The 21,727-nt window shown below is 47.0% G+C and overlaps 1 protein-coding gene across 1 annotated transcript in view; it reads right to left on the bottom strand.

Annotated features, from left to right (window-relative positions):
- Nucleotides 1-19,413, bottom strand: part of P3H1 (prolyl 3-hydroxylase 1) — a 37,094-nt gene extending 17,681 nt beyond the window's left edge. Inside the window, exons 1-8 of the mRNA XM_069742104.1 lie at nt 18,925-19,413; nt 7,305-7,457; nt 6,190-6,379; nt 4,457-4,588; nt 3,498-3,637; nt 2,525-2,614; nt 2,349-2,401; nt 855-976 (exon numbers count right to left, since the gene is read on the bottom strand). Of these exons, the coding sequence (XP_069598205.1) occupies nt 855-976; nt 2,349-2,401; nt 2,525-2,614; nt 3,498-3,637; nt 4,457-4,588; nt 6,190-6,379; nt 7,305-7,457; nt 18,925-19,353 (1,309 nt within the window). The 5' untranslated portion in view covers nt 19,354-19,413. The remainder of the gene's footprint in view (nt 1-854; nt 977-2,348; nt 2,402-2,524; nt 2,615-3,497; nt 3,638-4,456; nt 4,589-6,189; nt 6,380-7,304; nt 7,458-18,924) is intronic.
- Nucleotides 19,414-21,727: the final 2,314 nt, after the last annotated feature.

A 21,727-nucleotide genomic window follows, 5' to 3' on the forward strand; every position in this document is an offset into this window, starting at 1 on the left:
GCTTTGTAATCTGACAGCAGCATGATGTGGGGGCAGAGACCCTGATTACAGCACGTGTCATTTAGTTTACTGGGTACAGTTGTGATATCAGTTTTCCCTGCTACAGATCTAGCAGAGCTCTGAATGCGGAGCTCTATATAACCCCGCCCTCACCACTGATTGGCAGATTTCTGCGTACACTGTATATTGACCTAAAGCTTCCCATCAGTGGTGGCGGTGGGGGTGGACTGGGATGCACAAGGCCAGTTGTCCTCCAGCCATCATCTCCTGCTGATGATGATACACTCATTGTATTCACAAAGCCTGGTAAGTGACACATCACTAGAATCAGGCTCTCAAGCCCTACATCATGCTGCTCTCAGATTACATAACAAAAGCTGCTGATAGATTCAATTTAAAGGAGTTTTCAGGTTTTGGAAAACACATTGCCTGACTCCCCGAGTCCAGTGCCGAGTCTCCGCTGCTTTCGGTGCCAATAGCTGAGGTCAGTGGCTATGAGAGGCTGGTGCTATGTACTCGGGCAGAGCTCAGTGAGGGCTGCAGTGCTGTCGACAATAACAAGAGGGTAAGGAAAGTGCAGAATTTGCAGCTATTGAACTATCCCAAAACCGTAAAACCCTTTAAATCTGCAGACTTTCATAGTAGATTTTGCAAGATTTCCAATGAACAAGGTGAAATCCAAGGCAAATTCACATTAACATCCTTAAACTCTGAGCGTAACACCTTGGGGACCTTTGGTGCCCATTTGCCACAGATCCACAGCAGACAATGTGGACATGTGACCCTATCCTAACACTGTGGCCCATTTATTTGCTCCATTGCGGAGGCAACCAGAGTCATAAGGGGTCTCCTACCTTCCCTTACGGGGTTTGATAAATCGAAGGTCTCTTTGGTCTTTTCTTCCACCAGATTCTCAATCTCCTTCATCAAGTTCCCGATCTCCTCCGATATTCTGGCCGCAGTTTCCCGTTCCACTCTGGAACACATAATAACAGGTCATGGAAGGGCCTTTTAACACTTTCACAACTAGGACATTTTTTTTTGTTCATTGTTTAGTTTTGTTTTCCATTTTTTAGGGTTATTTTTTTGTTTTTTTCTCTTCACGGTTTAGGTTTTTTTTAGGGTTTTTATTTTTTATTTTTTTAGGTTTTTTTTGTTGTTGTTTTAATCCCCTACCTCTTAGAACCATAACTTTTTATTTTTCAATGTAAACAGCCATATGGACACTTGTTTATTGTGGGACGAGCCGTAGTTTTGAATGACGCCATTCATTTTACCATGTAATATATCGAAACACTGGAAAATAAAATTTTTAAGTTGGGTGAAGTGTTAAAAAAAAAATTCTATCTATCTATATATATATATAAAACATTCCTCATCATTATTCCATTGGTTGTGTCATGTCGGTGGTCATTGTGAAGTAGAAATTGCCTAGCAGATTAATTCCTGAGGTTAGTATGAACCTGGCGACACCAAACTTGAAAATAGTTTTTTTTATTTTAGGCATTTAAAGAAAAAAAAAAAATCTATACTTTTTTCTTTAAACAAACTAAAATTTTCTTTTGGTCTTGCCATCTTCCGAAATCTGTAATTTTTTTTTTTTCCGCCGGGGAGTGCTGTATGAGAGCTTGTTTATTTTTGCGCGGCGGTTTGCCATTTTTATTGACATCAATTTGGGGTATATATGTCGTTTTGATCATTTTTTTTTTTTTTTACATTTTTCAGGGGGACCGAAAAACGGCTATTCTGGAGCGTTGATGTTTTTTCTCCCGTTTGCATTAAAGATTTTCATAGACTATTTCACATTTCTCTTCTGGCTTCAGAATTGGAAAAAAAATAAAAATAAAAAAAAGGTGAGTTGAGGGGGGGTCGCAAACTATTTTTTTTTCCTCCTTTTAAAAACATTTTTTTCAATTTTCACATCATTACTTAGTCCCCATCGGGGACTTAAACCCTGTGATCGTTTGTATAATACTGCACTATACAGCAGAAGTAACAACCTTCTATAAAGCCTGTGTTCTAGTACGCAGGTACCTGCCCTGGTATTGTGCAGGCTCAGCTCCCGAGCCCGCTCCATACACCTACATGATGCACATTTAAAATGATAAAGGTCATGAATAGGTTAATAAATTTGACGCATTTCACTCTAAAAAAAAAAACATCTTGGTTTAGGCTAGACTGAATAAATACGGACTTACTCTATATCCTGCTTACCACCATCAATAAAATGGGGACCAAATCAACACAAAGGGGGTCCTGTAACTCCAGGGGTCCCATGGTGGTCTCTTTGGTCCCACTACTACACTAGATGAGCTGACATTCTGTCTATACGAGGCCCGAGCTCTTACTTTTGCTTTTCTTTCAGTCTTTTGGGTATGACACTTTCCGGCGTCCATGTATCCTGGGAGGAGAACACATAATATTAGTATCGTCAGTGACCACGATGGGTGACACGGGGGTCGGACAGTCGTGTACACGGCGATCGTCAACCTTTCGGATGATAAGAATGAATGAAACGACTTACAGGGTCCACAAAGGGAATTCCGAAGACGTCGTAGGCAAAATAGAGCAGTTCCTTCTCCAGGAGGCTCCTTGTAATGTAAGCCTGGATGTCCTGGAAGAGGAAGATCGTGAAAGTGCGCGGCGCTGTATATGGGGGCAGCAAGCCAAGGCAAAGGAAATTTAAAAGGGACATGCTTATTTGGTTTTGTCTAGAGAAAAGAGGCTTAAAGGGGCTGTCCACCAATTGTATACTGATGAGCTATGCTGGGAAAGGTCAGCAATATAGGATCTTGTATAAATGCCAATATATCTGCCATTACCGCCTCTCGTGGTCGGCATTCCACAGTCTGACCGCTCTAACTGTAAAGAACCCTTTCCAATTTAGGAGCCGGAATCATCTTTCCTCCACAAGTAATGAATGAGTTCTGGTCCTTTGGAAGTAATAAATCGCGCGCCAATCCTTTGCATTGCTTTTTTCTAAGCTAAACGAGCCCAACTTCTCCAACCTCTCAGCATAGAAGAGGCCCTCCATCCGGTGCAATTGCCCAAAACTGGATCCCATATCCTAGATGTGGCCTCACAAGTGACTAACAGAAGGGTAGTAACACGCTGGGATCACGGCATTTGCGCTTTTTATAGACTCTAAAATCTCGCTTGCTTTTGCGGCTGCTGCCTGACATTGAGCTTACTGGTAACCAGAACACCCAAGTCCTCCCACTGCGGATGCAGGGAGGTAAGAGGCGGTTCTCAGGGCTCCAGTCCGATGGCCACAGATTAGTGACGTGGCGGATGGGCCGGGTCCTGCAAAATAAACTGGCGCCCTCCAGCTGTCAGAGGTTCCTAATTGGGAAATGCTCCATTCCGGCAATACATGAAGATTCTAATAAGGTATATATCAATGGATTGTGTAAATTGTGCGACCCCCTTTAGTGGTAAAGCACGTAAAACCTAACTATTTTGCTTATAAAGGTGTTGTCAGCGTCTTCCACACTCACCTCCCTGGGCTGAATCAGAGCGGCGGCGTCCTCCCCCAGGACAGCGGAATAATAGGCTAAATTCTGGGTCATGACTTCATCATTTGGGTGGAATAGTAGGTAGGTTTTGGCACATTGAATCGCTTGTGTATAGTTCTCAGCTGGGAAACAGAGGTCATGGTAAAGGGTTAACAATTTGCTATAAGCTGTAAAAAATGGCGCAATTCTAGGACAGAGGCAACTTAAAGACTGTTTAAGATAAACGCGGCAGTCCCTGATGTTTTTGAACAGTCACTAACTTTAATGGGAATCCGTCAGCAGGTTTTTGTTACGTAACCCAAGAGCAGCTCAATTTAGGGCCTGAGACCCTGATTCTGCCGATGTATCACTTATTGGGCTGCTGGTTGTCATTTTGATACAATCACAGCTTTTTTTCTGCTGCAGATCTGGCAGAGCTTGAAATGCTGAGCTCTCTGTGCACTGTAGACTGACAGCTGCCAATCAGTGGTGGGGGCAGGATTACACAGAACAGCAGGACAAGGAGGCACGAGAAACCTAATCTTGAAGTGATAATCTCCTGCTGATAAAACAGTGATTTTATTGAAATCGCAACACACAGCCCAGTAAGTGACACATAGCTGGAATCAGGGTCTTAGCTTGTACATCATGCTGCTCTCCGATTACATAGCAAAAAACTGCTGACATATTCCCTTTAAGTTGATCAGTCATCAGATTTTCCAGCATTTATTAATCTGTTAGACCTGATAAGGACAGATGTATAGTCCTGATATTAAAACAAGCATTTTAGGAGTCCAACTAGAGCACATTTTACTATCAAATGGGGAAAGGTATATAAAGTCATTCTGACACCGTTTTATAAAGAAAGTACACCAGCATCATCAGGGCTAAGATTGTACAGTCACATCTAGTGACAGGTGCGCTGTAAATGTGGCAGCGATGAGACTTGTATTGTGACTTACTGTTGTAATAGGCAAACTGCAGGTAATTGAAGTGTGAAGCGAGGAAATCATCTGTGGGCTTGTCCTTGCCCGGCTGTGTGGCCAGTTCGGAGACACATCCCTGCCGGCAGCTCATCACCTGCACGTAATGGTCTGGGAAAGCACAAGGTGATACCAAGTGGCGTCATTATCACATTTTAATTTTACTCTAGCAGCACAACAAATGGATAGAAATTAGCGGAAGAAACCCGCACCGCCAACCCAACTGGGCTATGCCCCCCATTCCTGCGCGCGGGGGCGTGGGCCGCCCAACCCCGAGCGCGGGGGCGAGGGCCGCCCATCCCCGAGCGCGGGGGCATGGGCCACACATCCCCGAGCGTGGGGGCGCGAGCCGGCCAGCCATCCCCGAGCGTGGGGGCGCGGGCCACACATCCCCGAGCGTGGGGGCGCGGGCCACACATCCCCGAGCGTGGGGGCGCGGGCCACACATCCCCGAGCGTGGGGGCGCGGGCCACACATCCCCGAGCGTGGGGGCGCGGGCCACACATCCCCGAGCGTGGGGGCGCGGGCCACACATCCCCGAGCGTGGGGGCGCGGGCCACACATCCCCGAGCGTGGGGGCGCGGGCCACACATCCCCGAGCGTGGGGGCGCGGGCCACACATCCCCGAGCGTGGGGGCGCGGGCCACACATCCCCGAGCGTGGGGGCGCGGGCCACACATCCCCGAGCGTGGGGGCGCGGGCCACACATCCCCGAGCGTGGGGGCGCGGGCCACACATCCCCGAGCGTGGGGGCGCGGGCCACACATCCCCGAGCGTGGGGGCGCGGGCCACACATCCCCGAGCGTGGGGGCGCGGGCCACACATCCCCGAGCGTGGGGGCGCGGGCCACACATCCCCGAGCGTGGGGGCGCGGGCCACACATCCCCGAGCGTGGGGGCGCGGGCCACACATCCCCGAGCGTGGGGGCGCGGGCCACACATCCCCGAGCGTGGGGGCGCGGGCCACACATCCCCGAGCGTGGGGGCGCGGGCCACACATCCCCGAGCGTGGGGGCGCGGGCCACACATCCCCGAGCGTGGGGGCGCGGGCCACACATCCCCGAGCGTGGGGGCGCGGGCCACACATCCCCGAGCGTGGGGGCGCGGGCCACACATCCCCGAGCGTGGGGGCGCGGGCCACACATCCCCGAGCGTGGGGGCGCGGGCCACACATCCCCGAGCGTGGGGGCGCGGGCCACACATCCCCGAGCGTGGGGGCGCGGGCCACACATCCCCGAGCGTGGGGGCGCGGGCCACACATCCCCGAGCGTGGGGGCGCGGGCCAGCCATTCCCGAGCGTGGGGGAGCGGGCCACACATCCCCGAGCGTGGGGGAGCGGGCCACACATCCCCGAGCGTGGGGGAGCGGGCCACACATCCCCGAGCGTGGGGGCGCGGGCCACACATCCCCGAGCGTGGGGGCGCGGGCCACACATCCCCGAGCGTGGGGGCGCGGGCCACACATCCCCGAGCGTGGGGGCGCGGGCCAGCCATTCCCGAGCGTGGGGGCGCGGGCCAGCCATTCCAGAGCGTGGGGGAGCGGGCCACACATCCCTGTGCGTGGGGGCCAGCCATCCGAGTGTGGGGGCGCGGGCCACTCATTTCTGAGCGTGGGGCACGGGCCACTCATCCCCGAGCGTGGGGGCGCGGGCCACCATTAGGAGTGGGCATGACGATGCATTGGTTAACCCTTTGCGTTTTCTCCCCCACTCACCTGTAATACTTTGGAATAAATCGGCACTGTAATCTAGGAAGTTGTAGCCATCGTAATCGTACGGGCCGTCACAAAGGCTGCGGCATTCGACATCCGCGACTAAATATTCCTCCAAGGCTTTTTCAAAATAGGTAATGGCCGTTGCAGACTCCTCGTCCGTGTAATATCTCACCCCAAGACGAAACTGATGCTGCAAAGAAAGAAGATTAAGGAAAGCAGCAAAATTATAAAGTGTAAGGAAGTTGGACTGGTGAAGACAAACATGGCTGCCTACTTGTGGCAACAGCGCCACCAATGTCCACAGGTTGGATTTGGTACTCCGCTCAGACGACAGGATTAATGCAGGGCCCACATTAATGTCTAGAATCATAAACCTGGGAAATGATGGTGGCTGTGCAAGACCATGACCTTGGCTATAGTGTGGTGCACGCCTGGCCACCTCTCAATTCTTAGGGGTGTAAGACAGGACCCTTTTTTTTGCACTGGGGTCTGCGTCCATCACCTACTTGGCATCAGCGCCATAGCACATGCTGATGGATTTAGTGGGAAACCAGTCGATAGAGGTCTGTGGTCTGGTCACTCATAACAAGCGAGCATTTCTGCTACATAGAGCAGGGCTGAAGCCTTCCTCTATGTAGCACAAGCGATCGGATGATCGCAGTTTATAATCTCCGATAGAGATAATTGAAGCAAGTAAAAAAAACAAAGTTTAAAAAAAAAAAGGGTATAAAAGTTCAAATCACCCCCTCCTCAAAATAAATTGAAAAAGAAGAAAGAAAAATAATAATAATAATAATAATAATAATATATTGCCATAGAACCTGCCAGCGTGCGGTGAGGATTCAGAAATCTGCAGTCACATAGAGCGACTACAGACTTTTAGCAAAAAACTGGACACCCCTTTAATACCACATTGGAGGGTCACTATACATTCTGACGTCGGTGGCATTTCTGTAGACCGAGTCCTCAGAGATCGGACATATTACGCAGGAAGACTATTTGTATGTGGTAGGCAGCAGGGGAACAATGCGACAGAACAAACATGGAGCTCAGTGAGGTGCAAACATCGGTAATCCCACCCCCACGTTCCAGATGTGCGACCCCCCAACACTCACCATGTGGGGCTTGGCTTCCAGATCTCGGAAGTCAGAATCGGACACCCCCGCCATCATCTTGTAATACTCCAGATTCTGACGCATCTCCATGTGGTCGGGGTTCCCTATGAAAAAAGTGTGCGCAGCGGCTACGGCTTTATCCAATTTGTGGATCTGAAAATACAAAAACATAAATAACCGTGCTCCAAACAACGAAGATTCAAAAAAACGTGGGCAGAGAATGCGCCAAGAGGGGAATCCGGAAGGACACAAACAAGACATGATGCCCACAGACCATTCCATCCAAGTCTGCGTTCCAAACCATCACTTCTTCCCTTCCGAGCTCTGCCATGCACCCTGTGGAGATCAGACTGAACTAAAGGAATCCGTCTTGTCTTCTTCCTGAGAAATCTCGCTTACAACAAGATACATTTCTGCTGACTTGACATTTCCTTTTATGGAAGTAATCATGTGTGCATTCCTTCTTTCAATAGCAGCCTTTCATTCACCTTCCAGATGATGTAACTTTCTACTGATAAAGACTGGTATAGATTGTTTATGTAAGAGATAGTGAAATATGAGCGCTTGTGCGCATGTCTGTAAAAGAATAATTCTTTTCTATATAAAGGGAGGGCAAAGCCCAGAGAGAGAGATGTGCTCCTGGGCTTCCCCTGTATATGATCACACAATACCTTGTTTGCGTGTCATTTACTCAGGATCCCTACCTCTAGTAAGCCAGGGACTGAGAAGGACTTAACATTTCTTTGGCGCACCGAACAGGGACCCGAGATGAGAGTATTTGCTCGAGATTCACCTGCGGATACGGACAATGGAGATCTGGGATAATGGACGGCAAATGAACTGAAAAACCTGGCCAGGTAAGAGACATTATTAGTTCTCTTTTATCTGCCTTGTATTATCCGAAAGATCTCTATGAGCCGTGTCACGCTGGGTTAGTCTAGTAGTGAGTAGATACCTATAAAACTCGGGTTACTATATTGTATAGATTTATGAGTCCTGTCCCTGGCAGTGTGTGAACAGTGTGAAGGTTGTGGTATGTTGTGAAAGAAGAGCAAAAGTGCGTAGAAAAATAAGCCGAAATAGTTGGGGTATAAGCCTTATACACGGAAGTCAGCCTAACTGGGTCATGTGGTTGCGTCCTTTCGGGGAGACCTCCGCCCATGCTTGACTCTCATTTAAGTGCTTAACCTCCTTCATTTCTGGATAAGGTTTGATAGAATGAGCCCAGGACGCGGGTCCATGAGCCTGGGACAAGTATGCTAACTGACACAGAAAGTTTTGTGATCTGTATGGTGTTGCTGGGTCTGTTTGCGTGCATAATAGCACTTAAGTACATTCTGCACATTAGAAAGAATGGAGCAGATCAGCCCTTCAATATTTTAGCTCCCTAGGAGAGAAGGCAACGAGACATCACCTAGGATAAGTGATTGTCCAAACGTCACCTGGGGTAGAAATAGCTAATATTGAAAAAAAAAAAAAGAAAAATGGGAAATAAACAGACAAAAACCGTCTTAGGACAAGTGGAAGCAGCAGATATCATACAGGAAAGATGTGGGAAGACAGTCAGAAGTCAGATTAGAAGGGTAAGAGAAAAATTGGGAATTTCAGAAGCACTTATGTTTAGCACTGAATGGGAAAGACTGAGTAAAGAACGAGGTGGAATTATCAAAGACAATGGGTGGGAAGAAATCATACACTGTATGATAGAGGTCTCAAAAACAGCTAAAGAGGAGAATTGGAAGTATGATCCAGACACTTCCAAATGGATTATGGGGAAGGGAAAAAGTTGTGACATAATCCCACCACCTTACCTAGATCCAAAAGCCCAATCATTTGTACCATCTGGAGGAGCAGAAGGAGGAAAACAATTTCCAGCCTTGTATCCCAATCTTGGTGGGGTAGGAGGATGGGTATGTTCACACTGTGGACAACAAAATCCAGATTGGAGAAATGATTGCCTAGTCTGTGGTACACCTAGACATGGCGCTGTACTTGCCCCTGTTAGGGTAGTACCAAGACCCTTTAGGGAACCTGGTGCTGACGGGGTAATGGGAACTAGATATCACCAGACCCGACAGTATTTTCCTTGGTCCCCTGCTGAAGGTATGTCCCTCCTGCATAATGCGCCTGATCCCACTCAATATCCCATCCGATTTGCACAATACATACAACAAATCATGCAGACTCATGCTGGGGTCTGGGCGGACGGGGAAGAATTATGTAGAATGAAAATGTCCCCCGGACTTTTTCAGGAATTATTGACACACCTACAGCCCAATAGACCAGTGGCAGAAGGGGGTGCCTTACAGACAGAAGCATCAGGTACCCAGTTCACAGAGGCATTAATAATTTTCATGAGAGAAAAACAGAGGGAAAGGGGATCTACGGGTGTGATTATGCAGAAATTTGGGCAAAGTATTGAAGAATATAGTCAAGAATTAGAAAATAGCTTTAGGGATGAAGGATTGGATTTGACTGATGCTTCAGTAAGGAGACTTTTTACAAAACAATTAATAGAGGGGCTAGATCCGAAAATCAGAGAAAAATTTAAATCCTCTACTCCAGATTGGAGAACAATTGAACAACCAAATATTGTGAAACAACGATGTTTAGGAATAGTCATGGATATGAGAGAGAATCGTAAGCCTGTTAGAATAGCACAAGCTAATACAGGAGGAAGAGTGAGACACAACTTTCCTTGCCACTACTGTAAAAAGCCAGGTCATTTCCAAAGAGAGTGCAGGAAGAAGTTGGCAGATATAAAGTCAGGCAAATTTGTTCCCAGAAATAACCCTCCCCAAACGGACAACCAGCAGAAATCTACCATCATAGATGGTCCCATACCAGATTCAGATTGACTCGATGTGTTACAAACTTCCCTACCAGCTAGAAGACCTATGATACAGGTGAATGTGGGGGGGAGAGAGATTCCATTTTTGATAGATACAGGTGCAACTTCCTCAATTTTGAATCAAGATTTTCTTCCGAATCCGGAAGATATTTCAGAACAAACAACTTTTGCTGAGGGTTATGATGGGGTAATTCGAACACTACCATACACTGTGCCCCTAGAGGTCTCATTAGGACCTAAATGTTTTGCATCCAGATTTTTGTATGCCAGAGGTGCCCCAACATGTTTGTTAGGAACTGATGTCCTAAAGAAATTAGAAGCTAACATCAATTTTAGGGAAGATGGCACAGTTATACTGACTATCCCTGATGATGCAGAAACATTAGAACAATATGTCAGAATTCAGGCTTTTGAGGATTATGCTGAAGAAAAAGAGTACACCACAGATCTAGACCTCTCAATGGTCCCAGAAACACTGTGGGCACAGGGTGACACCGATGTGGGACTATTGCATATCTCTCCTGTAAAACTATCTGTGCAACCAGGAACTGTTCTCCCACAGCTCAGACAATACCCTGTGAGTGCCCAGCAGGAACTAGCGATTACAAAACAGATAGAGGGATATAAAGAGAAAGGAGTTTTGGTAGAGATACAATCACCTGCTAACACTCCTCTGTATCCAGTCAAAAAGAGAACTCTTGATAAGAGTTCTATGCCCAAATATCGTATGGTACATGATTTAAGAGAAATAAACAAAGTTCTAGATCCAATCACCCCAGTTGTACCCAATCCTCATACGTTACTATCACAGATACCAGCCAGTTCTCAAGTATTTACTGTAATAGATCTTTCAAATGCATTTTTCTCGGTTCCTTTACACCAAGACAGTTGGCATTTGTTTGCATTTACATTTAAGGGCAAACAGTTGGCGTGGACACGCCTTCCACAGGGAATGATACACTCCCCTACTCTTTATTCAAATGCCCTACAAACAGTCCTTCAGAGGTTTGAACCCGAACCACAGGTAGTAATTTTGCAGTATGTGGATGACCTACTACTTTGCTGCCCAGATCTAGAAACTGCAGAAAGGTCCACTGTGAGTTTACTATGTTTTTTTAGAAAAAGAAGGGTGTAAAGTGAATAGACAAAAGCTACAAGTTTGTCAGACCAAAGTGGTCTTTCTAGGTCATTGCATTTCTCAAGGTAAAAAGCATCTTACACCTCAAAGAACTGAAGCAATAAGACAGATGAATGAGCCTAGAAATCATAAACAGCTACGAGCATTTTTAGGAATAGTGTCTCATTGTAGACAATGGATTATACATACCAGTCAACTAATGCAACCACTGTATGACTGTGTAAAAAGTGAACCTTATTTGTTGACAAAAGAAGGTCAGATTTCGTTCCAACAATTAAAAGATGCCCTTGTTTCAGCTCCAGCGTTAGGGCTACCAGACTACACCAAACCATTTCAGCTTATGGCTGCAGAAGTTGATTCCCATGCTACAGGAGTTCTTACCTAGAAGCATGCAGGGAAACAAAGACCAATTGCATATCTTTCAGCAAGGTTAGATCCCGTAGCTAGAGCAGCGCCAACCTGTGTACGTGTAGTTGTTGCTGTCTCACTATTGTTGGACAAAGCATCAGAAATTGTCCTAGAGCATCCACTCACAGTTCAAACTACACATGATGTTTATGGGATATTAAACCAGGTACAACCAAAACACATCTCCATGGCCAGACATTTGCGGCTTCAGTGTTCTTTGTTGCTCCCCTCTACTATCACATTTGCTAGGCTTCAGACTCTCAATATAGCTACACTGCTACCTCTCGAGTCTGAAGGGGGGAATAAGGACACTGATCCACACGCAAATTTTTTCCCTACAGACACACGATTGTACAGAGCTCATTTTACAAGAAACGGTAGGCTTACCCAATGTATCCGAAACACCACTTCAAAATCCAGATTTAGAGCTGTTTATAGATGGTAGTAGGTTTGCAGATGACACAGGTAACTTCCATACAGGGTATGCAGTTGTGTCAGAATCTGAAACTCTCAAAGCAGAACCACTTCCACCGAAACAGTCTGCACAAGAAGCAGAACTAACAGCATTGATTGAAGCTCTTAAAATAGCTGAGAACCAGACAGCTAATATATACACTGATTCTAGGTATGCACATGGTATTGTGTTTGATTTTGGAGTAATCTGGAGAGCTAGAGGTTACATGACAGCGTCAGGACAACCTGTAAAACATGCTTCTCTGATCAAACAGATCTTAGAGGCTGCACAAGAAACAAAAGAAGTAGCAGTAATCAAGGTAGCTGCACATGTGAGACTCGACACTAGGGAATCTAGGGGAAATGATAGGGCTGATAAAGCAGCCAAAGCAGCAGCTGTCAAACCCTTACAACAGGTCCATACTGTAAACCTCACAGAAAATACTGAAGATAGACTGAGACAAGCACAGGAAGATGCAGGAGAAGAGGAGAGGGACAGGTGGAAAAAGGAAGGGGCAGAAGAACAAGCGGGAATTTGGAAGAAAGATGGACTAATATGTCTACCTAGAGCCTGGTATCCGATTGTAGTTGGTGGACTGCACCACCCTACTCATGTGTCTGCAAATGCAATGACACTACTGGCAAAGCAAGTCTGGTTGGCTCCAGGTTTTGGCAACTATGCAAGAGACTATTGTGCTGCATGCGCTATATGCCTGACACATAATCCCGGACAGACAGCAAAGACCCCTATGAAGCACCACGTCCGACCTCTCTACCCGTTTCAGCGATTACAAATAGACTTTATCCAGCTGCCAAAAAGTAATGGGTATGAGTATGTGTTGGTATGTGTGGACATGTTCTCGGGGTGGCCAGAGGCCTATCCAGTTCGGAAGGCTTCAGCTAAAAACACTGCTGTAAAGCTAGTTGCCGAACTGATACCCCGTTACGGTCTCCCTGAAGTGATCGAGTCAGATAGGGGTACTCATTTCACTGGAGAAATATTTCAAAATGTACTGAAAATGTTGGGTGTTGAAAGTCAGTTACACACTCCGTATCATCCTCAAAGTTCTGGTAAGGTAGAACGCATGAATGGAACTTTAAAATTAAAAATACAGAAAGCCATGGCTGAAACAGGAAAGCCTTGGACAGAATGCCTTCCACTGGCCCTTTACTCAATACGCAATACCCCAAGGGGTAAGACTAAACTGTCTCCATATGAAATTTTGTTTGGCAGGACTGCCAATTTAGGATGTTATTTTCCACAGCAACTTGTGTTAAATATTGAGTCATTGACTTCTTATGTGCAAAATCTTCAGAAACAATTAACTAAGGTGCATGCACAAGTTTTTGCTTCCCTTCCAGATCCTGACAACACAGAAGAAAGTCACAAGTTGGAACCAGGTGATCAAGTCTATGTAAAAAGACACACCAGAAAGGCTCTAGAACCAAGGTTTGACGGACCCTTCCAAGTCCTGTTGACAACACCTACATCAGTCAAGCTTGAAGGAAAGGCATCATGGATACATGCAAGCCATTGCAAGAAAAGCAGTATAAACTCATGATATTGATGTTAATAATGATAACCTCAACGGAGGCGTGGGATAGACTGAATTCTCTAGCCCCTTTGAACAATAGATTCGTACAACATCATAGAAAATTAGTGCACGACTTGTTAAACAATACACAAACCCTGACAGATTGTTGGATCTGTACCCATTCGCCGGTATCAGCCACAAGTATACCTTTTCTAGCAGTTCCCGTATTAGCAGAAGAAATATTCGCTTGGCCTAATTGTTCAGACAACCTGGCCAACAACCAAACTGGTAATACTAGGCTGTGGAATACTACAATCGCCATACCAATTGTGGGATGGGTAGAATTTCCTTGGTGGCAGGGTAATCTCTCAGGGAGTAACACACATCTACAATATTTAGCATTTAGGGGAGGAAAATGGGTACCTAGAAATAAGACTGGATTAACTAATTTAGGACAGGTCCCCACAGAAAATCTACAGCTTAGTTTCAGTACAACCGTCCCCCCCCTCTGATGCTTTCAAACCTGTAGTATTGGAAAGATACATACATAATAGAAAATGGAAACATTCTAAATTGTTCCCCCAAGGTGATGCAAACAGTTGTACAAGTAAGCTGGGGAACCTGGTTTGTAATAAATCCGATGAGTATATCAAAGGAATGCCTGTATGTGGGAATCCCGCAGCCGGGTACTGTAGCCCCTTGGGACAAAAACCCTCTTGGTGTATGCTTCAGAATGTATCTAGATTTGTGGACTTGGCTCACAGATTGGTATTGCAGCACTCAGCTCTATGGGATCTGCCTGAAGGTACATTTTGGATATGCGGAGAAGGAGCATATAAATGGCTTCCCGTAGGTATAAAGGGTACTTGTACATTAGGACGCCTAACCCCGGCTACATTCATAATTTCAAATAAACAAGTGAATATGCAAGCCGTGCCCAAGCACACACTGTATAAAAGAGCTGCAGATAACTCACCACGTCCCTCGGGGAGGCCGCATATAGTACAAATGGGAATTCCTAACAAAATTGCTAGTACCATTTTTATTTATCCTATGTTAACACAGATGTGGGATAAATTAGTTAGAGCCACGGATTATCTAGATGATCAGATCTGGGATATATTGGATATACTAAACACTAGTATAGCTGTACAGAATCAGCTTATAATAGTCACTAACCAACATACCCTGGTATTGGATTACCTAACTGCCTCACAAGGGGGTATGTGTCAAATCATCGGACCCACCTGCTGTCATTATATAGACCCGAATAGTACTATGAGTATGATATTTAAATTAAAGGACGTACAACGACTCAGAGATCAGTATGACAAAGACAATGACCAGAATAAGGATAGCTGGTGGTCAGATACCTTTTCTTTTCTTAACCCAGCCAACTGGTTCAGAGGAATCGGTGGGTGGGTTGCTGGGATTATGCAGAGCATAATACATATAGTTATGATTATTGTAGTCATATACGTACTGTTCCAGATTGTGCTCAAGAGTATCTCAGTATGCACAGATAAACTTTGTGTAATAGATGCAAGAGTATAAAGTTTTTTTTTCCTTCTTCTCTTATGTTATCCTTTGCTAATACTGATTATTGCGCTTATTTTGCTATCCCTTTGTAATATCTGTACTTATTGCAAAACAAAGAAAAGGTTGCGAGAGTTAAACGGAAGAATTAATACTAGATTTGATTCTCTTATTGAATACAAGCATGTACATGTGTAATACCAAATAAAGGCTTTGTCTTTGGCCCTGTGGTAATAAAATAAATAAAAGAAAATGTCAAAGGGGGGAATTGTGGAGATCAGACTGAACTAAAGGAATCCATCTTATCTTCTTCCTGAGAAATCTCGCTTACAACAAGATACATTTCTGCTGACTTGACATTTCCTTTTATGGAAGTAATCATGTGTGCATTCCTTCTTTCAATAGCAGCCTTTCATTCACCTTCCAGATGATGTAACTTTCTACTGATAAAGACTGGTATAGATTGTTTATGTAAGAGATAGTGAAATATGAGCGCTTGTGCGCATGTCTGTAAAAGAATAATTCTTTCTATATAAAGGGAGGGCAAAGCCCAGAGAGAGAGATGTGCTTCTGGGCTTCCCCTGTATATGATCACACAATACCTTGTTTGCGTGTCATTTACTCAGGATCCCTACCTCTAGTAAGCCAGGGACTGAGAAGGACTTAACAACCCAAACAGTAGTTTACTCCCACATATGTAGTACTAGCATAGTCAAGTGAAATTGCACATCAATTTTTGTGGTCCATTTTCTCCTGTTACCCTTGTGAAAAAAAAGAAAACAGGGCTAAAAACATTTTTATGGGAAAAATTTAATTTTATTTTCACGGCTCAACGTTATAGACTTCTGTGAAGCACCTTGAGGTTCAAGGTGCTCAGCACACATCTAGATACATTCTTTGAGGGGTCTACTTTCCAAAATGGAGTCATTTGTGAGAGGTTACCATTGTTTAGGCACATCAGGGGCTCTGCAATCGGGACAAGGTGTCCGCTAATAACTCCAGCCAATTTTGCGTTCATAAAGTCAAACGCCGCTCCTTCCCTTCCGAGCTCTGCCGTGCGCCCAAACAGTAGTTTTCCCCCACATAACGGTTATCTGTGTACTTAGGAGAAATTGCACAACCAATTTGGGGGGTCTGTTTTCTCATTTTACCTTGTGAAAATAAAAAAAAATTTAAGTAAAATGTGTGTGGAAAAAGTTAAATGTTCATTTTTTCCTTCCACGTTGCTTTATTTCCTGTGAAGCACATGGAGGGTTAATAAACTAATAAAACAAGTTACTTCTTTTTAACTACTTGGTGTCTTTTCAATGCACAAGAGTTTAAAAGATGCTCAAAATCCTGAACATATGACCAAGTGTTTAACAAAAAAAAATTAAAAGGTCCATTCTTTTTAGCAATTTGTCAGGACTTTTACCGCCGTTTTATACACAAAGAAAAACGTTGAAAAAAAAGACGTAGTGTGAACATACACTAAGGGTTATGTCTGATCAATAGTATAGGGGATACGTTGCTGATCATCCTCATAGATAGGCATGCTTGACCTCCGATCCATCCACTGTCTATGGGACTTGTAGTGCAGCGCTCAGGTTCCCGCAGTCCCGTACACAATGAATAGAGCGGAGGTTGAGCATACGAACTGTTGCTCCACTCAGGAGGAGGCCATGTAGATCCCTTTAAATGCAGAATTTACTGTATGTGATGGCTGATAACAGAGAACATTAGATCGCACTTAGGGGTATGTAATGACACACTGTGTAGGTGACCCCGGGGTCCGGCTGAGCTGGGGGGAGGCTGCGCAGGGTGGGAGGGCAGAGGATGGAGGCTTTCCCCACCTCAATACGTGGCAGTGCTTTGAATGGGGGAGGGAAGTTTTCTGAAGATGCAGCGGAAACTTCTGTAACTCCAGAGCCTGTGACACATGTGCCAGCCGCACAGCGCAGCCAGCAGCAGCTCTGCACTGCAGCATGCTGGGACTAGTAGTTCTACAGGGTCCATGCACGGATGATGGGGCTTATACAGTGCAGCCGCTAGCAAGATGGACACAACATATCCCTAGCTAGTGCATGCTGGTTCTTGTAGTGTCAGGACTGATGAGCAAAGATCACAGCCCATCACTGACTGCTGAGACTTGTAGTTTTACAAGTACAATATTGGGAGTGTATAGATGATGGGGGTTATACACTGCACCCGCTAGCAAGATGGACGCAACATATCCCTAGCTAGTGCATGCTGGTTCTTGTAGTGCCAGGACTGATGAGCAAATATCACAGCCCATCACGGACTGCTGAGACTTGTAGTTCTACAAGTGCAATACTAGGAGTGTATAGATGATGGGGGTTATATACTGCAGCCCCTAGTACTATGGACATGTAACCCTGGCTAGTGCATGCTGGTCTTAGTAGTTCTACAGGCTAAGGTGTAAGAGGCTGCTCAGCATGCTGGAACTTGTAGTCCTACAAGTACAATATTGTGAGTGGACAGATGTTGGGGGTTATACACTGCAGCCCCCAGCAGTATGGACATATATCCCTGGCTAGTGCATGCTGGTTCTTGTAGTGCCAGCACTGCTAAGCAGAAATCACAGCCCATCACTGACTGCTGGGACTTGTAGTACAGTGTTGTGAGTGCACAGATGATGGGGGTTATACACTGCAGCCTCCAGCACTATGGACACCTATCCCTGGCTAGTGCATGCTGGTTCTTGTAGTGCCAGCACTGATGAGCAGGGAGCACAGCCCATCACTGACTGCTGGGACTTGTAGTACAGTGCTGTGAGTGCACGGATGATGGGGGTTATACACTGCAGCCCCCAGCAGTATGGACACCTATCCCTGGCTAGTGCAGGCTGGTTCTTGTAGTGCCAGCACTGATGAGCAGGGAGCACAGCCCATCACTGACTGCTGGGACTTGTAGTACAGTGCTGTGAGTGCACGGATGATGGGGGTTATACACTGCAGCCCCCAGCACTATGGACACCTATCCCTGGCTAGTGCAGGCTGGTTCTTGTAGTGCCAGCACTGATGAGCAGGGAGCACAGCCCATCACTGACTGCTGGGACTTGTAGTACAGTGTTGTGAGTGCACGGATGATGGGGGTTATACACTGCAGCCTCCAGTGTATAACCCCCTATCCCTACACCTATCCCTGGCTAGTGCATGCTGGTTCTTGTAGTGCCAGCACTGATGAGCAGGGAGCACAGCCCATCACTGACTGCTGGGACTTGTAGTACAGTGTTGTGAGTGCACAGATGATGGGGGTTATACACTGCAGCCCCCAGCAGTATGGACACCTATCCCTGGCTAGTGCATGCTGGTTCTTGTAGTGCCAGCACTGATGAGCAGGGAGCACAGCCCATCACTGACTGCTGGGACTTGTAGTACAGTGCTGTGAGTGCACGGATGATGGGGGTTATACACTGCAGCCCCCAGCACTATGGACACCTATCCCTGGCTAGTGCAGGCTGGTTCTTGTAGTGCCAGCACTGATGAGCAGGGAGCACAGCCCATCACTGACTGCTGGGACTTGTAGTACAGTGTTGTGAGTGCACGGATGATGGGGGTTATACACTGCAGCCCCCAGCACTATGGACACCTATCCCTGGCTAGTGCAGGCTGGTTCTTGTAGTGCCAGCACTGATGAGCAGGGAGCACAGCCCATTCCAGGCATGCAGTACTGGAGGAATGCTGGGAGTAGTTGTACCTTGAAGTAGGCGACTTGCAGGTAGTTGTAGGGGCTCCTCTTCCTGAACTCCAGCTCCAGCTCCTCGCTGGCCATAAAGTAGGTGTCCGGGGCCCCCATGTTGTGGCGCTCGCACCCCCGCACACAGGCCGCCCGCTCCAGCACCCTCTGGAAGAGGCTCAGGTCCTGCAGCGGTCCCCGGCCCGGGGGCTGAGCGGAGTAGTCGCTCGTATTGGCGCACTGCATGCGACAAGTGATGCGGTGGCGGCGCAGGAGCTCCCGGTTGCGCAGCGCTTTCTCCATGGAGAGGATGACGGACGGCCAGTCCTCCCGGTAATACGCCTGCACGCCGCTGTCATACAGGAGGTCGTAGGGCTCCAGCCGGGCGGCCAGCAGCTGAGCGCCCACTAATAGGAGGAGACCCCCGGGAAGGAGCACGGAGGGCGCCATGTCTGCGGCGGAGACTGTGAGCAGCGCGCCGCCAGCCGCAGGGGCCTCCTCCACAGCCACGCCCACACAGGGGCACGCCCAATGTGCGGCTTCTGGGACTGCTTAGCCCCGCCCATACCAGGATGAAAGACACGCCTAGAGAATAAGACCCGCCCATTACCGTGTAACTGCTCCGCAGATCTGTCTGTCAATCTGACATTCCAAACACGCCCACTTCTCATAACCCCGCCCACAGCTGCCTAAATACCGCTGCTGCCTGCGCCTCAGTGCAGACCGCGTGTCCTCCCGCAGCTGCTGAGCACCTCTTGCCTATCAGCTGGGATGATGTGGGCTCTTTCCTTACAGGAGCTATCACTTTATTATTCTTTCATCCATAGGAGCTGTGGATCATCTCATAGCTCAGTCCAGCATCCCCCCCACCAGGCTCTGTCAGCTGTATCAAGGCTGGTTATCAAGAATAGAGGGGTCCCTTTGATGTTTTTTTTAGTTAAATAATTTTAAAAAACAGCGTGGGATCCGCCCCAATTTTTTACGTCGATGACGTCACCACCGATCTCTGACGCCGAACTCGCAGCAGCTCCGTCACCAGCGGTTCTCAGATGTTCCTTAGCCCCAATAAAGGCCCATGAAGTGGATGTAAAACTATTGATAACATTTATTTCAAATACATATCCATAAAATCATGTTAACAGTATATAATGGATGCCTCAACAGAACGACTAACAACCGACAGCAGAATGACACACTGATTCACATACAGGTATGCACCATATAGGCATCATAATCATATGGAAACCATAAAACAAATATTCACATCCAGTCTAATATAGATCAAGGTGCCATTTGTACATATTAAATGGTACACACTAGTGACAATCTATAATAGTCATCAATATAGTATACTAAAGAGTCTATGTGTACAGTGCTACTCTATTTGGAAAATATAAGGTGCATGGAGTCACATACTAATACCTGTGTGACGTGTCAGTGCAGCTGCGTCTCACCCCGACGCGCGTTTCGCCTATTCTTCTGGGGTCGCCCCCAGAAGAATAGGTGAAACGCATGTCGGGTTGAGTCGCAGCTGCTACAGCTGACTTCATTGATGAGAGAAGGAGTGTTACGCTCCCTCTCCCATCATCCTCCTCTCAGCGTCTGATGTCACCAACATGGTCAGCTGGAGCGATGACATCACTGTCGGGCGCCCGCTGTCCGGAGGTGTGTAGGCGCTCAGAGCAGCGGAGGAAGAAAGGGGAGTATTGGATTTATTGTTTTTATGGGGCGCTTTATATTATATAGAGTCTGACTGTCTGCCTATGGGGAGGAGGGTGTGCAATATACTATAGGGGCTGCCTATGGGGAGGAGGGTGTGCAGTATACTATAGGGTCTGCCTAGGTCAAGGGGGGATGTGCAGTATACTATAGGGTCTGTCTATGGGGAGGGTGTGTGTGCAGTATACTATAGAGTCTGCCTATGGGGAGGGTGTGTGTGTAGTACACTATAGGGGCTGCCTATGGGGAGGAGGGTGTGCAGTATACTATAGAGTCTGCCTATGGGGAGGGTGTGTGTGCAGTATACTATAGAGTCTGCCTATGGGGAGGGTGTGTGTGCAGTATACTATAGGGTCTGCCTATGGGGAGGAGGGTGTGCAATATACTATAGGGTCTGCCTATGGGGAGGAGGGTGTGCAGTATACTATAGGGTCTGCCTAGGTCGAGGGGGGATGTGCAGTATACTATAGGGTCTGTCTATGGGGAGGGTGTGTGTGCAGTATACTATAGGGTCTGCCTATGGGGAGGGGGTGTGTGCAGTATACTATAGAGTCTGCCTATGGGGAGGGGGTGTATGCAGTATACTATAGAACCTGCCTATGGGGAGGGTGTGTGCAGTATACTATAGGGTCTGCCTATGGGGAGGGGGTGTGTGCAGTATACTATAGAGTCTGCCTATGGGGAGGGTGTGTGCAGTATACTATAGGGTCTGCCTAGGTCGAGGGGGGATGTGCAGTATTCTATAGGGTCTGCCTATGGGGAGGGTATGTGTGCAGTATACTATAGGGTCTGCCTATGGGGAGGGGGTGTGTGCAGTATACTATAGAGTCTGCCTATGGGGAGGGTGTGTGTGCAGTACACTATAGGGGCTGCCTATGGGGAGGAGGGTGTGTAGTATACTATAGAGTCTGCCTATGGGGAGGGTGTGTGTGCAGTATACTATAGGGTCTGCCTATGGGATGGGTGTGTGTGCAGTATACTATAGAGTCTGCCTATGGGGAGAGGGTGTATGCAGTATACTATAGAGCCTGCCTATGGGGAGGGGGGATGTGCAGTATACTATAGAGACTGCCTATGGGGAGGGTGTGTGTGCATTATACTATAG

Source organism: Ranitomeya imitator, chromosome 10 (assembly GCF_032444005.1).
Source record: "Ranitomeya imitator isolate aRanImi1 chromosome 10, aRanImi1.pri, whole genome shotgun sequence".
NCBI classification, from domain to species: domain Eukaryota; kingdom Metazoa; phylum Chordata; class Amphibia; order Anura; family Dendrobatidae; genus Ranitomeya; species Ranitomeya imitator.